Below are 17,868 nucleotides of genomic sequence, written 5' to 3'. Positions count from 1 at the left end.
GAAATCGGTATCAGCCCAAAAATTGTAAATGGTGCAAGTCTATTTACCATTTTGATGTGGGATATAGCAAAATCGTCTACTTGCAAATTAGTATTGGATAAAAGTATTCTCTGTAGTTATTGCATACATCATATCTCTGTAGTATTTATTTGCTAAATTTGCTGTGAGTCAGTTTGGCCAGGGCACAACATGAGCACTTGTCCTTTGCCAGTGAACTTGTCTCCTAACTTTAACATGTTCAGGTTATTTTCAGGCTACATTTGAAAATTTATGTACGTGTATCTCTTATGTTAGGTCACCCAGTAGCATATACAGGCCAGCAATGGCAGAGAGAGGCAGTGAAGAGCAACAGTGTGTAAATCCACTGAAATCCACTTTTTAATCCCAAAAGTTTAAAAAATAAATTCTGAGCCGAGTGTGATTCAGTGTTTATTCCTCCAGTGAAGCTCCAGCTCTGCCACCACCACTCCTTTAAAGCTCCCCAGCACACAGCAGCTATCTGTCTGCAAACAGCAGCTCGGTCCGCACTGCTCACACAGACACTCACATCTCCCATATATTTGAACATATCGCCCAACCCTAGTTGTAACCTCTTGTTGCATGTTGTTATAGTGAGCCAAGCAACATGTAAGCATCAATTTTGGTTGTGTCCCATTCTCCCTAATAGGGAAATTGGTTATTGGTTATATTATGATGCTTCAGTAAACTATTTACATGATCTTTGATCTCTATGAAGTCAGAAAGATCAGTGACATGTTTGATTTGAGTTAAAGTTACATTGAGTAAATCTTTGTTGTTTATCAATTTTCACCTACTTCGTTAATTGGTGTGAGGCTGTTGTGAGCACAATGTTTTTCACAGATGTCACTGATTAGTAGTGTTATAGTTCTATAATGACACATCATATTTTTTTCTTGGTTAACCTAAATTCTACATGTTTATATAATCCATCATAACTCTTTACTGCAACTGTTGACATCAAATACTTGGTTTTTTTTTCAAACAGACCTGTTTATTCTGAAAAAGATATATTTGAACTAATAGACTTTGAGCAAGTGCAGTATTTCTTAAATGGATAATACGTAGATATTAAATGATGATCTGCTGTTTCTGCAGCGTCTTCCTTGAATTTCATCAAAATTCAGTCTACAAGCCAACTTGTGATTTTGAGTGATTGGTTCTAGGTTTAGTTCCATATTCAAGATTTGAAACATTTACATTTTTATCTGTTTATTTCTTTCAGTTTGACTGTGTCAAAGATGATTCTCTGTCGGAATCCAGTCATGATCTGGAAAGTGATTATGTGTGATTATGTGCCATCATCTTCAGATTCCTCAGACGATGAAAACAATCATGACGGTAAATTCAATAAAAAATGTGATAAGCTCAGAGAAGTTCACCTTAACTGACGCAAATGAAAAACTCAACAACACAGACGACATTGACAGAGACAGAGATGACCATGACACAGATTACAGCGCTGATGGTGAGAATGAGGAGAGGTCACAAATGTCAGTGAAATGCTGCGACAAGGGAGAAAAACGGAAGTGGGACAAAAGGCATTACTGTGCATACTGCAAAAAACCACAGAGTAAAATGGCACGGCATCTAACTCGGAAACACAGCGATGAAAAAGAAGTGGCCCTAGCTACAAACCTTCCACCATCCTCAAAGAATCATCGCCAAATGTTAGAGGGACTTCACAGGAAGGGCAATTACTATCATAACATTGAGGTGTTGCAGAAGGGACTAGGTGAGATAGTAACCTATAGACAGCCATCAGAACATGCAGATCCAGAAGATTATTTACCGTGCAACAATTGTTTTGGGTTCTTCTTAAAAGATAAACTATGGAAACATGAGAAACAGTGTCGTAAAATGATGGGTGAGCCAGAAGTTCAGTCCAAGAAAAGTGAGTCCAAGAAAAGGCGAAGAGTTCAAACTGCTGCTTCATCTCTTGTTCCATACAGAGGACAATCTACACAAAGGTGCTCAGACATTGTTAACAGAATGGTCATTGACAAGGTGTCTCTTGAAGTCAGAAATGACCCACTCATATGTGAATGTGGTGATAGACTGCCGGAGAAACACAGGAGTGATCAGTCAAAACATGGTCGTATCAGTCAAAAGATGAGGGAGTTGGGGAGATTTGTACTTGCTGCAAAGTCCATTGACCACAAAGTGAAGATGCTACAAGATGTCTTGGTGCCACCTAAGTTTCACTTAGCTGTAGAGGCAGCAAAAAAAAAAGCATCTGGTTTCACCAAATCTGAGTACAGGTACGACACACCTTCTCTTGCTTTAAAATTAGGGCACTCACTAAAGGCAACATGTGACATTGTGATTGGGCAACATACAGTATAAAGGCTGAAGATGAAGTGGCTGCAGCCAGAGTAAGGAGCTTCTTGGGCTTGATATCTGCAGAGTGGGATCTGTTTGTGTCACGCCGTGCACAAACAAACTTAGAGGAGGACAGGTGGAACAAAAAAGAAATGATCCCACTCTCAGAAGATGTGATGAAGCTTAACAAAGTTTTGAAGACCACAGAGGAGGAGGCAAAAGAGATACTCCTGACAGGACCTAACCCCAAAGCATACAAGACTCTTAGTGAGTGCCTTCTTTCACAAATCATACTTTTTAACCGAAGACGGCAAGGTGAGGCAGCAAAAATGCCTCTGCTGACCTGCAAGAACAGAGCCGCAGAGGAACCAAATGAGGATATCATGCAGGGCCTCTCAAAACTGGAGAAAGGTTTGAGTCATGAGATCACCAGGTTGGTGATCAGAGGGAAGAGGGATCGGAAAGTGGCTGTGCTTTTAACCAGGGAGATGACCAAATTGCTTGATTTCCTCATTGAGCAAAGGAGTGAAGACAATGACATTTTGGACAGTAATGAGTATGTCTTTGCAAGACAGAATTCAGGATCCCATCTCTGAGGTTCAGACTGTTTGAGGAAGTATGTGGCTGCAAGTGGGGCAAGGAAGCCTGAAACACTCACATCAACCTACCTGAGGAAACATGTGCTACAATGAGTCAGATCATGAACCTTAAAGAAAATGAGTTGGGGGCGTCGGTGGCTTGGTGGTGGAGCGGGCGCCCGATGTGCAGGGCTGTTGCCGCGGCGGCCCAGGTTCGGGTCTGGCCTGTGGCCCTTTGCTGCGTGTCGTCCCCTCTCTCTCTCCCCCTTTCACACTTAGTTGTCCTGTCCATTAAAGGCAAAAAATGCCCAAAAAATATCTTAAAAAAAAGACAAAAAGAAAATGAGTTGGACCAACTCGCTAAATTCATGGGACATGATATTCGTGTTCATCCTGAATATTACCGGCTAACAGAGAACACACTTCAACTTGCAAAGATTAGCAAGCTGCTCATGGCAATAGAACTCGGAACTGAGGCCTACAAAGGCAAATCACTCAATGAGATTGATTTAGGACTAGAAAGTGAGTATAAAAGTATGAGATTCCAGTTATACCAAAGTCACATTTGCAATTTGAGTATTGAAAATGATGTTTGTCTGTTAACCCTTTTTAACAGAATTTTGTGTGTGTTTGTGTTCTATCAACATGGGAGAACATGGGAGTTAATGCAGAAAGACAAAGAACTTCAAGCTTTTTAATCACTAGGCTAAAGATTTTAACAAAGGCTACAAATTCATGAAAAAAGAAAGCAATGTATAACTCATTGCCCCACCCCCCTCCTCCCATCAAATCCCATCACTGCAAATACCTGAAGAGCTCTTCATCAAAGTCATTCACCAAATATTTGGGCATTTTGGACTTCCCACCTTCAAAAAGGCGTTGCTCAATCCCAGATACCATTGCTTAGAATCAACAACAAAACAATTAAAACCATTAGACAAGACAACACAAATGTTATACTGTATATTGCCAAATTGGTTTTCAAATGTATTTCCCCTTTTTAAAATTAAGTAATGAATGGCCACTACTCACTGGTCAGAAACTCCTTTCTAAGGGCCCCTGTATCGATCCCCGCTTCTCCGAGGAATTTCATCCTTAAGGGATTAAGTGGTGTAGCCTTTTGTTTACGCTTCCACATCTTGAGACCTCTTTCGAGCATATTATCTCGAGACACACACAGCTCAAAGGTCTTGATGGAATCCACCTTTGCTTTCAGCCACATGATCACATCTTCCTCACTGTGAAAAATAACACATCTGAATAACCCTCTCATTGTATACAAATACAGTAAGGTAGAGGTCTCACCAAAATTAAAATTCAACCATTATCTAGTCACTCTTGTGTCAATGGAGAGGCAGGTTAAGGCAGCTCCATTTGCACGAGGGTGTCTAGATAATGGGTGCATTTTCATTTTGGGGTGAACAATCCCTTAAAAGCTACATGAATAATAACTCGGACTTACCATGAGATATCATCCATCGCAGTATGGAGCTCCTGCTCAGGTGAGGTTGTGTCCTCAGTTCTATAAGAATAAAGGCATTCATGTACAAACAAATCCAGTCCATATCAGCTCTCCCCATATCATTCAACTAAAATAAATAATTAAAGCAATACATATGACATCCTGAGTGCACACAGCAAGACACCTGCTGTGAAGAGAAACCGTCCTCTTCCCCAATCCAGCCTGCATGAAGGCCAGTTCATCAGATGGAAGAGGCGTAAGTTCTTCATTCGAAGAAAGTAAAAAAAAAAAACATATCAAAAGGCTTCCATTTTTTTTGGCACTTTGACGCGAAGCTACCGAATCCACTTGTTGATGGCCGTTTTCGACCACCCCGGTCACCCTGGAAAAATCCAGGGAAGGACCTGTATGATTGAAAAATTATAATCAATCAATCAATCAATCAATCAATCAATCAACCAATTTTATTTATAAAGCCCAATATCACAAATCACAATTTGCCTCACAGGGCTTTACAGCATACGACATCCCTCTGTCCTTTGGACTCTCACAGCGGATGAGGAAAAATTCCCCCAAAAAAAACCTTTAACGGGAGAAAAAAATGGTAGAAACCTCAGGAAGAGCAACTGAGGAGGGATCCCTCTTCCAGGACGGACAGACGTGCAATAGATGTCATACAGAACAGATCAACATAATAAATTAACAGTAATCCGTATGACACAATGAGACAGAAAGAGAGACAGAGAGAGAGAGAGAGAGAGAGAGAGAGAGAGAGAGCGAGGGAGAGAGAGAGAGAGAGAGAGATGCAGGACTGACAGTAATGACAGTAGCTTACAACAACATTAATGAAAGTAATAATATTATAGTTATAGTTCTGGCTACTGTGGTACAATATGTTGAAAGTATATATTAATATCTGGCAGTATACATGTGTGATAATAATCATATGTGTATAATAACAGTAGAAGTATGACTAATGATAACAGCAGCAGCAGCAGCAGGAGGCAGCTGGCAGGACCACGGCAGCAGCACAACCACACACGTCACGCTGTCCAGGCACCGCTGCGGTATGAGTTAATCTGAGAGACAGTGGAGCACAAAGGCTCCGGAGAAGAAGCCGAGTTAGTGACATCCAGAATGGCCGAGTTAGCAAGATGCAGTAATAGAATACGAGAGAGAGAGAAGGAGAGAAGGTGAGAAGGTGCCCGGTGTATTATAGGTGGGTCCTCCGGCAGACTAGGCCTAAGTCAGCCTAACTAGGGGCTGGTACAGGGCAAGCCTGAGCCAGCCCTAACTATAAGCTTTATGAAAGAGGAAAGTCTTAAGTCTAGTCTTAAATGTGGAGACGGTGTCTGCCTCCCACACCGCAACAAGAAGATGATTCCACAGGAGAGGAGCCTGATAGCTGAAGGCTCTGACTCCTGATCTACTTTTGGAGACTTTAGGGACCACGAGTAACCCTGCGTTCTCAGAGCGCAGTGTTCTGGTGGGATAATATGGCACTATGAGCTCTCTAGATAGATAGATAGATAGATAGCCTTTATTGTCCCATGAGGTTATTGGGAACTGCCTGGAAAACACTGTGCACTACTCTTGTGCCTTTTTTTGTGCCAGCTTTCAAGACCGCGGTGGCAGGTTGTGTCTGAGGTTGCTAAGCAACCCTAACAAGCATGGTATAGCCTATTTACCTGAAATCCTGAGTGTAAAGCTGATCTTCTTACCGGCGCTGTTTATAAGTCTGTAGGCCTATCATCTGTGGGACAGATGTAAAGCTCTAGGTAGCCCTGCACTAACATGATCAACTTTTCCGTATTTATCACAGACTGATATTTACAGAAGAAGGGAAAGATATCTGTCGGCTGTGATTGGTTTGTAACATGACTCCTGTCTGACTGCTGAGCGTGGCCTCTTCCTGTGTCTGTCCTTTCAAATTAAAATCCCACATGGTCCAGCCATACAGGTTTTGATTTATTTTGACAAGGTGCAGCTCCTAATAGAGTTTCACGTTTGTTTGTTTTTGGTTTTTTTGCGACTAAGCGACCAATGAAATCTTGCGGACTACTGACCTTCCTGGTCGACTATTGTTTGGTCGACTATCAGGGGGCAGCCCTAGCTCCTTGTGCTGTATGTACTGTTCTGCTCCAACATGACTACTTCAGTTTGTTTTCTGGTCTTGTCTGATGTCAACAGATGTTTTGTTTCCTCTGGTGTATACACAATAAGCCAATCACGTGTCTGGTTTTGGCATGTAAAGGTGTCTCTGTAAAAATAAAACTTAACACAAATGAAATGGAGGAGTCATGCTTCAAAGCAAATGTATATAAAAATACTTCCTTGGTTTTAGCTGAGGTCAGATCTATATATACATGCATGGAGAGGCAGTTACACAGCTGTTGAGACAATTGTTTAGCTTTCTGATAACAGGAGCCAAAGGCATAAAGTTCACGTTTATGTGGCTAATGTTAGCTAGCCCTGGATCACAGGGTGTCCTCTGCTTCACTCCCTGATGTGAGTTAACAGGTGTTTTATATTTTGGCTAAAACCTCAAGAACCGTGAGTAAAATTACAGTTACACAGTGTGTTTCTTGGATGATGCTGATGTGATTGATATGGGCCACACCCATTTGCACCTATAAAAAATGTCTCGCCATTGTAGACTTTTTTGTTTAACGCAATTTTAGCTTCTTTTGGCATGTATTTCGTCTCATCTTCACCTAGCTTATTGCATATCATATTTTGATGGCCCTGAACCAAACTTCTGAAATGTATGGCCGGATGCAGTTAATGAGCCATAACTCATGTTTTCCAACAAGGAGCACTGCAGAAGTTATTTGCACAATTCTATTGACTTTTATAAAAGAAACTTGGTAAACAAGTTCTCTATGAGCATGTGCATGTCATATATCAGCATGGCACCAATAGCCCCACCTTAAATGTAGTATTCCATGGTAACCAAAATCAGTAAAGTTTAACAGATGGGGATGCTAAACAAGTTGATAGCATTTGATACAAATTCACCTGTAGCTGGCACTGAAAGATCAAAAAAGTTGTTGTGGAAGCAGCAGCTGGCAAAAGCCTCAGCTGGGAGCAACAGCAGAAGCAGACAGAATTCAGTTCTCTCTGATTTAAAATCATCATCAATTGTTTGTTTTTTGCCTATTCACCAATTACTACAAGGGCGAAGTAGCGAACCCATAGACATACCAGCCTGGATCAATGTCCTGTATTAAAATATAAAAAATGAACAAATAAAATAACTATTATCTACAAAAATACTTCAAGTCTTAAAAATAAGAAGTGCTCATTATGCAGGAAAATCAACTGAGAGCTCCTTCAGGACATATATTCACAGAAGCCTCTCATCATTAATTTAGTCAAGCATTTGAACGTGTTAGCCCTAAAGTTTTTTTTAAAGAAAGACAGTGGCACAATTTCCGAGTACTAAACAGTTGTTCCTGTAACCTAACACCCACTCAAGAGTCTAAAGTATGATGTTTTGTAATATTGCTTGTTTGCAGTAGAGGGCACTAGCCCCTTTTAGTTGAAGATTAACTTCATTTTACACATAAGACACATAAGATTTAATCTAGATCACATTGTATTCATCAGTCAAATGACAATCAAGTCTGTATTATAATATATTATTATGACAAATACACACATGTATTACCATTAAAGAACATTAAACCATTTACTTATACTATTATTACAGTTTTAATGTCACACAGGACACACTGTACAAACATGCTCAGGATGGATGAGAATTCCACTGAAGTGGTAAAGAGAAAGAATTGGCATATTGATAAGGAGTAAAGTAAAGTAATCTTTATTTATTTAGTGCATTTCATACACAATAAACAGCAACACAATGTGCCTCATATATAAATGAGATATAATGAAAAACAACAACAGAAAAGGTACTCAGCATTTTACTGGAGGTCACATGATTGACAAAAACAATGTTTGTTTTCTGTTCTTGTTTGGCCAATGATTGACTAAAAATAGATTAAAATGGTCCTATTTATTTTCCTGAGATGCTAAAGGAGGGCAGTCACATCCCAGGAGGTACCTCAGTGACTTTGTCAGCTGCTTCATCATGGACCTGTGCAAACTAGCTTTGCTCCTGGGAGCCCTAACCTGCACTGGTAAGATATAATGGTACCTCTGAATGATAATAATGAGTAGTTCACAATAATTTAAGTGCCCTAAATTATAAATAAAAGTAATATAGACATTACTTTGCTTCACTGTGAGAGTACCTCATCAGGACAGCCTTGTCCATGTTGATTAAATATGCCTTTTCAATACTATTTTCATCAATTAATCAAGTCAGGATGTATTATGAGATGAGTCAAAATGCATTTATAACAGATTTTGTTGACTTTGATGTGTTCACACTTAGTTTACACAGCAGCCCCAAAACGATGAGAAGCAGAGAGATTAAGAATCTTTTTGCTAAAAGCCAATTTTAGAGTTGATCTTCTCATAAAACCTGACTGCTTGAATCACCTCTCAGAAATCAAGTTAAATGCCTGACAGTGTAGGATTGGAACAGGACTGGGGTGAACTCATCCTTTAAAAAATCCATTCTGCGTCTTAAGATATAAACAAATTAGATCAAATAGACATTCCATTCAGTTTCATTGGGTCATTGTATGAATATTAAAGACCTCAACAGCTTTATTGTACGCCTGTTTGACTGAGTCCATGTTATGTTTACGTATGTAGATGTATTAATGCACCCATTTGTGGTTTGACATAATCCGGATCAAAGGATTTTTTTTTTTTCACTTGAGAGTCAAAATGTTAAAATGTGTCTTGGCTGCACAGGTGCAGAATTATGAGGAAATGTAACCACTAAAGGCATTTACAAGCAATAAGAACTATAGAAAATATGTACATGCACATTTTGAGTAAAGGTGTGAGTTAAGTCCCTCGTGATGTTTAATCACTTCCTGTTGCAGGACCATCAAAATGACAGACTGACTTTGCATCGCAACCCGAGGAAGAAAAGAATACACCATATCATTATTTGACAAAAATAAATCATTAAACGTAGTACATCATTTCAGTTATAGCACAGAGGTGTTGTATCTGCAGCTTACAAATATTTAACACAACACACCTACTCACTAATACATTCAATAATTATTTTGTGTGTGTGTGTGTGTGTGTGTGTGTTTACATGCATAAAAATGGTTACAGCAGCTATTTAGTAATTATTATTTTCACAGTCAGTTTCATTTTGTAATTCGACATTATTTAAAGCACCACTACTACCACTACTATTTTCTTTGAGTTCTATAACCAATCCATCTCATCTTCTGTGCTCAGCATCCGAACCTCCCACCGTCATTCCAGATCAGACCTGTGTCACCGGTAAAGGTGAAGCATACCGAGGCACCACTGCTGTAACTGAATCTGGCAAAACATGCCAGAGCTGGTCGGCTCAGACGCCACACCGACATAGCCGCACGCCAGACAAATATCCCGGAAAGTAAGAGCTACTGTAACTGAAAAATGTTGTTCTTGATAAAAGGGGGACCTATGGCATGTTGCCTTCATTGTTTGGTTTGCCTGTGTTTATCATTATAACTGTCTGTTGTTTGTCAGAGGCCTGGTTAACAACTACTGTCGTAACCCAGACAATGAGAGGAGACCCTGGTGTTACACTACTGACTCTGAAAGCCGCTGGGAGTACTGCAGTGTGCCACGCTGTGAGGATGCAGCCGGACCAGGTATAACAGTACTCAGTGATGATGATTTCTCACCAGTTTACAGTAACATTCATGACAGTGATGATGATGGTAAATAAAAGATCACACTCATAAATAAAGACGAGTGCAGTGCTCAATCAAAACACAACTGTTCGTAGTGGGTCAACTGCTTGGCCTGTGGTATTGTATTGGTTGCTGCATACACCAAAAATTTTGGAAACAATACTGGGCGTCACACAGAGACACTTTTTGTTTGGAATCTATGTGTCACACGGGGACACCCAAAATGTTGTGATCTAGGCACCAGTGCTATGTTTACATGGCACTATTTGTTGTAACTTAAGCCTTAACATGGGCCTGACCTCGTAATAGATCTCCAACTAAAGTATCAAATTGTATCTAAAATAATTAATAATAATTATTAATAATTATCAATTATGTTCAATAACGTGACTTAATTTATATTAAATCACCTCGTGGGGCACCATTCCCGAAAAGGGAAACATGATAGCCAGTTACAGATATCAGTCTCATAAAGTTCACTAAACTATCAATTTGGAATTTTGATTAATAATTAAATTAATAACCATAACCAAAATTAATAGTAAAGTCTGAAGGATTTCAGAGTTCTTGACATAGCATAGGTTGACTATTCATTCACTCTTGTGCAACAACTAATAGACAGCAGGTATAGAAGCAAAGCAAAACAAGACACAGAAATTCTAACTATCTTAGGACTATACAAGCTTGGTGTGTATATGTGTGTGTGTGTGTGTGTGTGTGTGTGTGTGTGTGTGTGTTTATATGTATATTCTGTATATGAATGGCTGTTACAGCAGCTATTTACTACTATTTTCACAGTCAGTTTGTAATTTGACATTATTTAAAGCACCACTACTTAAAGGGACATTGTGTAGCATTTTCAGTTGTTTATTGACAAAAATCGATGTCTGCTTTCATAAATATATCATCATAGGTGTATTATTACCTCCACCAATAATCTGACTTATTCTCGTAAAAGGAGAATTTCAGATTTGTTTGTACATTGGGCGGGTAAGTCGTCTGGGGTGTTTCATAATGTTTCGCCATCTTGAAAATACATCTGCCAGCAAGGGACATATAGCACTACCAGTGAATATCCCCGCCTTCGGCATTTTCGTTGAGAGCCATTCCAACGCTGCTTGACTGAGAAGCTGAAGGAGCAAGAGGCGCTTTGCTACTACCCCTGCACTACTGCACCATAACAAAGTCCCACTCTTTGAGCATAATGCAGGATCATGCATATGCAGCATCACGGGAGACAGAATCCTTGTCGCTAAGAAAGAGCAAGAGGGAATCAAAAAGGCAACGTGACCAGCGAATTCAAAAAATGAGGGTCAACATTGGAGTAGCCTTTCCCAGGTGGAAAGAGCTGCTGAAGGAGAAAATTATTAAAAGCTGTGTTTGGCCTGCTGGCCTGTCTGTCATTTTTTCCCCAAAAGGCAGGCCAGGCCAATGCAATCACAGGCCTGTGCCACTGACAGCGGTGCAGTGATGCGAGGAGGGGGATGAGGTGTGTGAGGTTGAGCCACTTGTCAGTTGTCAAAAGACAAGACGTGATTGGTTTGTTTCTATTTACACCCGCCCCAACAGTCCTACGTTGTAAACGCAGCCAGCATGGTGAGGAGGGGGTTTGTCAACTCGTGTGTGTCTGTGTAGGAGCTTGAATGAATACTCCATGAAGTATCGGATGACATGGTTTCATCAATGTTATCATAGCTTTTTGGTACACAGTGGCTACCCTTGTTGCAATATGCATTTGAAACAGTGAGGCGCTAGAGTACGCTATCTGTTTGAATGCAATATATGATTTCAACGTTAGATGGAAGAAATTAAGTTGTATTTTCTTTGAGTTCTATAACCAATCCATTTCATCTTCTTTGCTCAGCATCCACGCCTCCCACCCTCATCCAAGATCTGACCTGTTTCACCGGTAAAGGTGAAGCATACAGAGGCACAATTGCTGTAAGTGGATCTGGCAAAACATGCCAGAGCTGGTCGGCTCAGACGCCACACCAACATAGCCACACACCAGACAACTATCCTGACAAGTAAGAGCTACTGTAACTGAGAAATTTTGTTTTTCATAAAAGAGGGACCTATGGCATGTTGCCTTTATTGTTTAATTTGCCTGTGTTTATCATTATTACTGTCTGTTGTTTGTCAGAGGCCTGGTTAACAACTACTGTCGTAACCCTGACGATGAGAGGATGCCCTGGTGTTACACTACTGACTCTGAAAGCCGCTGGGAGTACTGCAATGTGCCGAGCTGTGACGATGCAGTCGGACCAGGTATAACAGTAATCAATGGTGATGATTTCTCACCAGTTTACAATAACATTAATGACAGTGGTGATGAAGGTAGATTAAGAGATCACACTCATGAATAAAGAGTGCAGTAATGAGTGCAGTGCTCAGTCACAACACACCTGTTTGAAAGAGGCCAACTGCTTGGCCTGTGGTATTGTGTTGGTTGTTGCATATTCAGACGTTACTCACAAAATATAACAATAAAATATCATGTAATATTAGTCATTGAAAAATCCAGAATTTAAAAGCCTCAACTTGAACAGTTGTTACATCACATAAATAACATGACAGGTCAGAGATAGAGTGAAAAGTAAAGCAAGATGGCATTTGTCACTTATATCCACCCTTGTAAAACACACCCAAGTCACAATTAATCACAGTCAGAAACACAGGTGAAATACTCTTTTCGGATTCAAACAAGGCTATTTAGTCACTTGCTTGCACATAACCACCACATGTATAAAGCAGAGCATGGATTTTATTTGGGGGGGTATTTTGTCAGCGGTAACATGAATACCAGCAAAAGTAAACAATGGATGTAGGTAAACACATGCTCGACTCAGTCCACACTACCTCTGATAGAAAGTAGAGCATGAATTTTGTAAGCTGCAACTCCAGGTCAGAATACCAGTGAAACACACTTAAATTCAACTCAGTCCGCAGAATCCTGAAGCCCCGCCCCCACTCCTGCAAAGAGCCACCGAGCCTGATCACGTCTTTATTCAAAGTTTATTATTGAAAGTGTTCCATGTCCAAATCGCACCAAATATGACATTGCACGTTACTGAGCCATCTTTTTTATTTTCTGTGTTTACTATTATCTCTGCATATAAATATATAAATAAAGACATATTTTTTCTACAAAAGACCAATACAGCAGAGCGGTAGTGGTGAGGTGCTCTATCTACAGCTTACAAACCAATCCCTCTCGTCTTCTGTGCTCAGCATCCACACCTCCCTCCATCATCCCAGATCTTACCTGTTTCACTGGTGAAGGTGAAGCATACCGAGGCACCACTGCTGTAACTGAATCTGGCAAAATATGCCAGAGCTGGTCGGCTCAGACACCACACCAACACGACCGCACGCCAGACAACTATCCTGACAAGTAAGAGCTACTGTAACTGGAAAATTTTGTATGTTTCTAAAAGAGGGACCTATGGCATGTTGCCTTTATTGTTTAGTTTGCCTGTGTTTATCATTATTACTGTCTGTTGTTTGTCAGAGGCCTGGTTAGCAACTACTGTCGTAACCCTGACAATGAGAAGAAACCCTGGTGTTACACTACTGACCCTGACAGCCGCTGGGAGTACTGCAGTGTGCAGAGCTGTGAGGATGCAGCCCGACCAGGTATAACAGTAGTCAATTATGATGGCAGTGGTAATGATGGTAGATTAGAGACCACACTGTTGAATAAAACAAGTGCTTGATCAAAATACACCTGTTTGGAACAGGCCGATTGCTTGGCCTGTGGTATTGGTGCTTGCAGCTTTCAGGTGAAGGACTCATACAAGCATCGTCACACTCAACACTGCGCTAGCTTGGGTTCTGAACAACACACCTGGGCTCCAAACAGCTGGAGATTTATTATGATGTTGACATATGAAAAATGTTGAATAATGTTGCTATTCTTATTCATTGTAAATCAAATCAAATCAAACTTTATTGTATAGCACTTTTCATGCATTAAAAATGCAGCACAAAGTGCTTCACATAATAAAAACATACAACAAAAATATTACATACATATTGAAAACCCGCCCCTCCCACCCCCACATATAAACACACACACACACATACACACACACACACGGTCAATATAGTCAATAACATGGCAGGGCACTGAGGAACCAGGTGAGGAAAGAACCACCTATGGGGAGCTCATCCACAATGAGAGGTGTCACAGCCTACGGCCATAGGGAGCGCCGACACAGATCACCCCAACCCAGATAGACTGGGATGGACTCCACACATGGTGCAGAGCCCCCCAGTCCTCCGGACCTGAGTGATCTCCAGGACGACGTCCCACGCAGGCAGACCGGGCACACCTCTCAGCATGGAGGCCCCCCATGAGGAAACACTGGAGCTAAAAACTAAAAGACTAAAAGGCAATATGATAAGATAAAACAAGAATGAGATAAAATAATAATAAATAAATGAAGATTTAGAAACTTAATAAAATGCATAAAGATTTAAAAATAAATTATTTTTAAAAAAAGTCATTTTGACTAGTCAAAATTTAATTACAGATATCTATAACATCATTCTGACTACTCAAAACTGAATTACAGATATCTATGACGTCATTCTGACTAGTCAAAACTGAACTACAGATATCTCTAACGTCATTTTGACTAGTCAAAACTGAATTACAGATATCTATGACGTCATTCTGACTAGTCAAAACTGAACTACAGATATCTACAACGTCATTCTGACTAGTCAAAACTACAGTTACAAATATCTGTAATTCAGTTTTGACTAGTAAGATTCAAACTATTTTTGCCGTTCATGTGTATGGGGTTTGTCATTATAGATATCTACAATTACATTATGACTATCTATAATTCCAGTTTGAGATAATAATTCATAATTCAGTTGCGGATATCTACATCATTTTGACTAGTGAAAATGATGTTGTAGATATCTACAACGTCATTTTGACTAGTCATAATTCAGTTGCGGATATCTATAACGTCATTTTGACTGGTCATAATTCGAATTCAAGATATCTACGTCATTCTGACGATCTGAAACTCAATTCAAGATATCTAGAAAGGACCATGTAGATATCTTCAAATGATGATAATTAAAGATATCTTGAACTTGAATTATGACTAGTCAAAATTAAACTGTAGATATCTCAAACTGGAATTACAGATATCCACAATTCAGTTGCAGATATCCGCAATAAGAATTGCAGATATCCACAACTACATTAGAGATATCTATAATGACAAACCCCATACACATGAATGGCAAAAATAGTTTGAATCTTACTAGTCAAAACTGAATTACAGATATCTGTAATTAGAGTTTTGACTAGGCAAAATCTAATTACAGATATCTTGAATAAGAGTTTTGACTAGGCAAAATTATGTTGCAGATATCAGTAATGAATATCCAGTCTAGCGATTAAATGTTAAAACGTCTTGTCATAGTGCCGGAGGACCTCAGGATCCCCGAGGGTTGATATGATAAAAGCAGGTCAGATAAATAAGATGGCCCAAGACCGTTAAGACATTTAAAAACTAATAAAAGAACCTTAAAATCGTGTACCCTGAAGCCCCCAAAGAGCTTAAAAAATATGCATTTGACTATAAAGCAGAGCATGGATTAAATTAGCAGCTACTTGCGGTTAGAAACACCAGTGAAATACACTTTTCCTCGACTCTGTCCGCAGAGCCCTGAAGCCCCGCCCCCACTGCTAAATGAGCCACCGAACTGTTTGTTTATTCAAAATGTATTAATATTGAACATGTTGTGCGTTCAAATTCCACCAAATTTGAGACTGCATGTCCTAGCACCTCCAGCAACACACAAGTGTGAAGTAGATCAGATGAACGATTCTTGAGATATGCCAAGGTCACACAAACACACACACACACACACACACACACACATATATGTCTCTATATATATTTATATATATACATACATACATACATATACATACATATATATATATATATATATATATATATATATATATATATATATATATATGCATGATACAGTAATCTTGTCAACAAGCATTCCACCTAAATGGTTTTATTGAATGATCAGATATGGAAAGTTGAAAGTTTCCTTTGGTGTATATTTTTTCTTGTGCAGTGAACATCCTGGAGTGTACATTTGGAACAGGAAAACAATACAGAGGAACAAAGTCCACAACAAAAACAGGAAAGACGTGTCAGAGTTGGGCAGCAAGATACCCACACACACCTAAGTATGTATTCATGCAACATCATGTCAGTTTACACATCACATCGTATCCTTTTATGTCTGTTCATCTAATTTTTGTCAATGTGTGTGCTGCAGCTTCACACCGGAGGAATATCCCCGAGCAGACCTGAAGTCCAACTTCTGCAGGAACCCTGATGGAGCCAGTGAGGGACCCTGGTGTTACACCACTGACCCAGACACCCGCTGGGAATACTGCGATGTAGCCACCTGCACTGGTAAAATTTATTTATTTCATGTGTTTATTATTTTATTTGTTTGTGTGTGATATCAGTGACAGCAAGGCACAAATACGAACTGTTGCTGTGTCATAAATCAACTACTATATATATATATATATATATATATATACAGTATATGTACATCCTCAAGCTTGGGTTCTGCGCAGTATCTTAGCTGTTCCTAGGACTGCACACTTCTGGACTGAGGCTTCAGATGTTATTCCTGGAATCTGCCCGAGCTACTCTCCCAGTTTGGGGGTCACTGCCCCGAGTGCTCCTACTACCATGGGGACCACGTCAACTTTGACCTTCCACATCTGTTCTAGTTGTACTTTCAACCCTTGATACTTCTCCACCTTTTCGTATTCCTTCTTTCTGATGTTGCTGTCTGCTGGTATTGCCACATCTACCACCACTGCCTTCTTCTGGTGTTTGTCAGCCACCGCTATGTCAGTTGGGTAGCCAGCAGCTGTTCGTCAGTCTGGAAGCTGAAGTCCCGCAGGATCTTAGCCCTGTTGTTCTCAACCACCTTTGGTGGTGTGTCTCATCGGGATTTGGGTACTTCAAGTCCATAGTGGGTACAGATGTTCCTGTACACTATCCCAGCCACTTGGTTGTGCCTCTCCATGTACGCTGATCCTGCCTGCATCTTACACCATGCCACTATGTGCTGGACCGTCTCAGCGGCATCTTTGCAAAGCCTGCACCTTGTGTCTGATCTGCCGTAGTGGACCCCGGTCTCTATGGCCCTTGTGTTTAGGGCCTGTTCTTGTGCTGCGATTATTAGTGCCTCCGTGCTGTCTGTCAGTCCAGCATTCTCCAGCCACTGGTAGGTCTTCTTGATATCAGCCACTTCCGCTATCTGACGGTAGTATGTACCATGTAGGGGCTTGTCCCTCTATGTTGTTTGCTCCTCCACCTCTTTGTCCTCATCAGGTTTCTGTTGTCTGAGACATTCACTTAGCAGCTAATCCTTTGGGGCCATCTCCTTGATGTACTCCTGGATTTTGGATGTTTCATCCTGGATAGTGGCTCTGATGCTCTTAAGTCCTTGGCCTCCCTTTTTCCGCTTAGTGTATAGCCTCAGGGTGCTGGGCTTGGGGTGGAACCCTCCAGGCATGGTGAGGAGCTTTCTTGTCTTGGTATCTGTGGCTTCTATCTCCTCCTTTGGCCAGCTTATGATCCCAGCTGGGTATCTGATGACTGGCAGCCTGTACATGTTGATGGCTCGGACCTTG

General features: G+C 40.4%; 1 protein-coding gene and 1 pseudogene across 3 annotated transcripts in view; one reads left to right on the top strand and one right to left on the bottom strand.

Annotated features, from left to right (window-relative positions):
• The window catches only part of LOC117260087 (apolipoprotein(a)-like), a 195,025-nt gene that overhangs the window by 161,044 nt on the left and 16,113 nt on the right, over positions 1-17,868 (top strand). For 2 of the 3 annotated variants that reach the window (XM_078167070.1, XM_078167071.1), the window contains exons 15-19: positions 12,304-12,428; positions 13,392-13,554; positions 13,672-13,796; positions 16,281-16,395; positions 16,488-16,627. In XM_078167070.1, coding sequence (XP_078023196.1) covers positions 12,304-12,428; positions 13,392-13,554; positions 13,672-13,796; positions 16,281-16,395; positions 16,488-16,627 — 668 coding nt within the window. The remainder of the gene's footprint in view (positions 1-12,303; positions 12,429-13,391; positions 13,555-13,671; positions 13,797-16,280; positions 16,396-16,487; positions 16,628-17,868) is intronic. The other variant, XM_078167073.1, reaches the window with a different exon arrangement.
• Positions 16,807-17,585, bottom strand: LOC144462741 (uncharacterized; annotated as a pseudogene).

Source organism: Epinephelus lanceolatus, chromosome 4, assembly GCF_041903045.1.
Source record: "Epinephelus lanceolatus isolate andai-2023 chromosome 4, ASM4190304v1, whole genome shotgun sequence".
Taxonomy (NCBI): Eukaryota; Metazoa; Chordata; class Actinopteri; order Perciformes; family Serranidae; genus Epinephelus; species Epinephelus lanceolatus.
The sequence above is the reverse complement of the archived record's forward strand: the minus strand, read 5'-3'. Positions and strand labels throughout refer to the sequence as shown.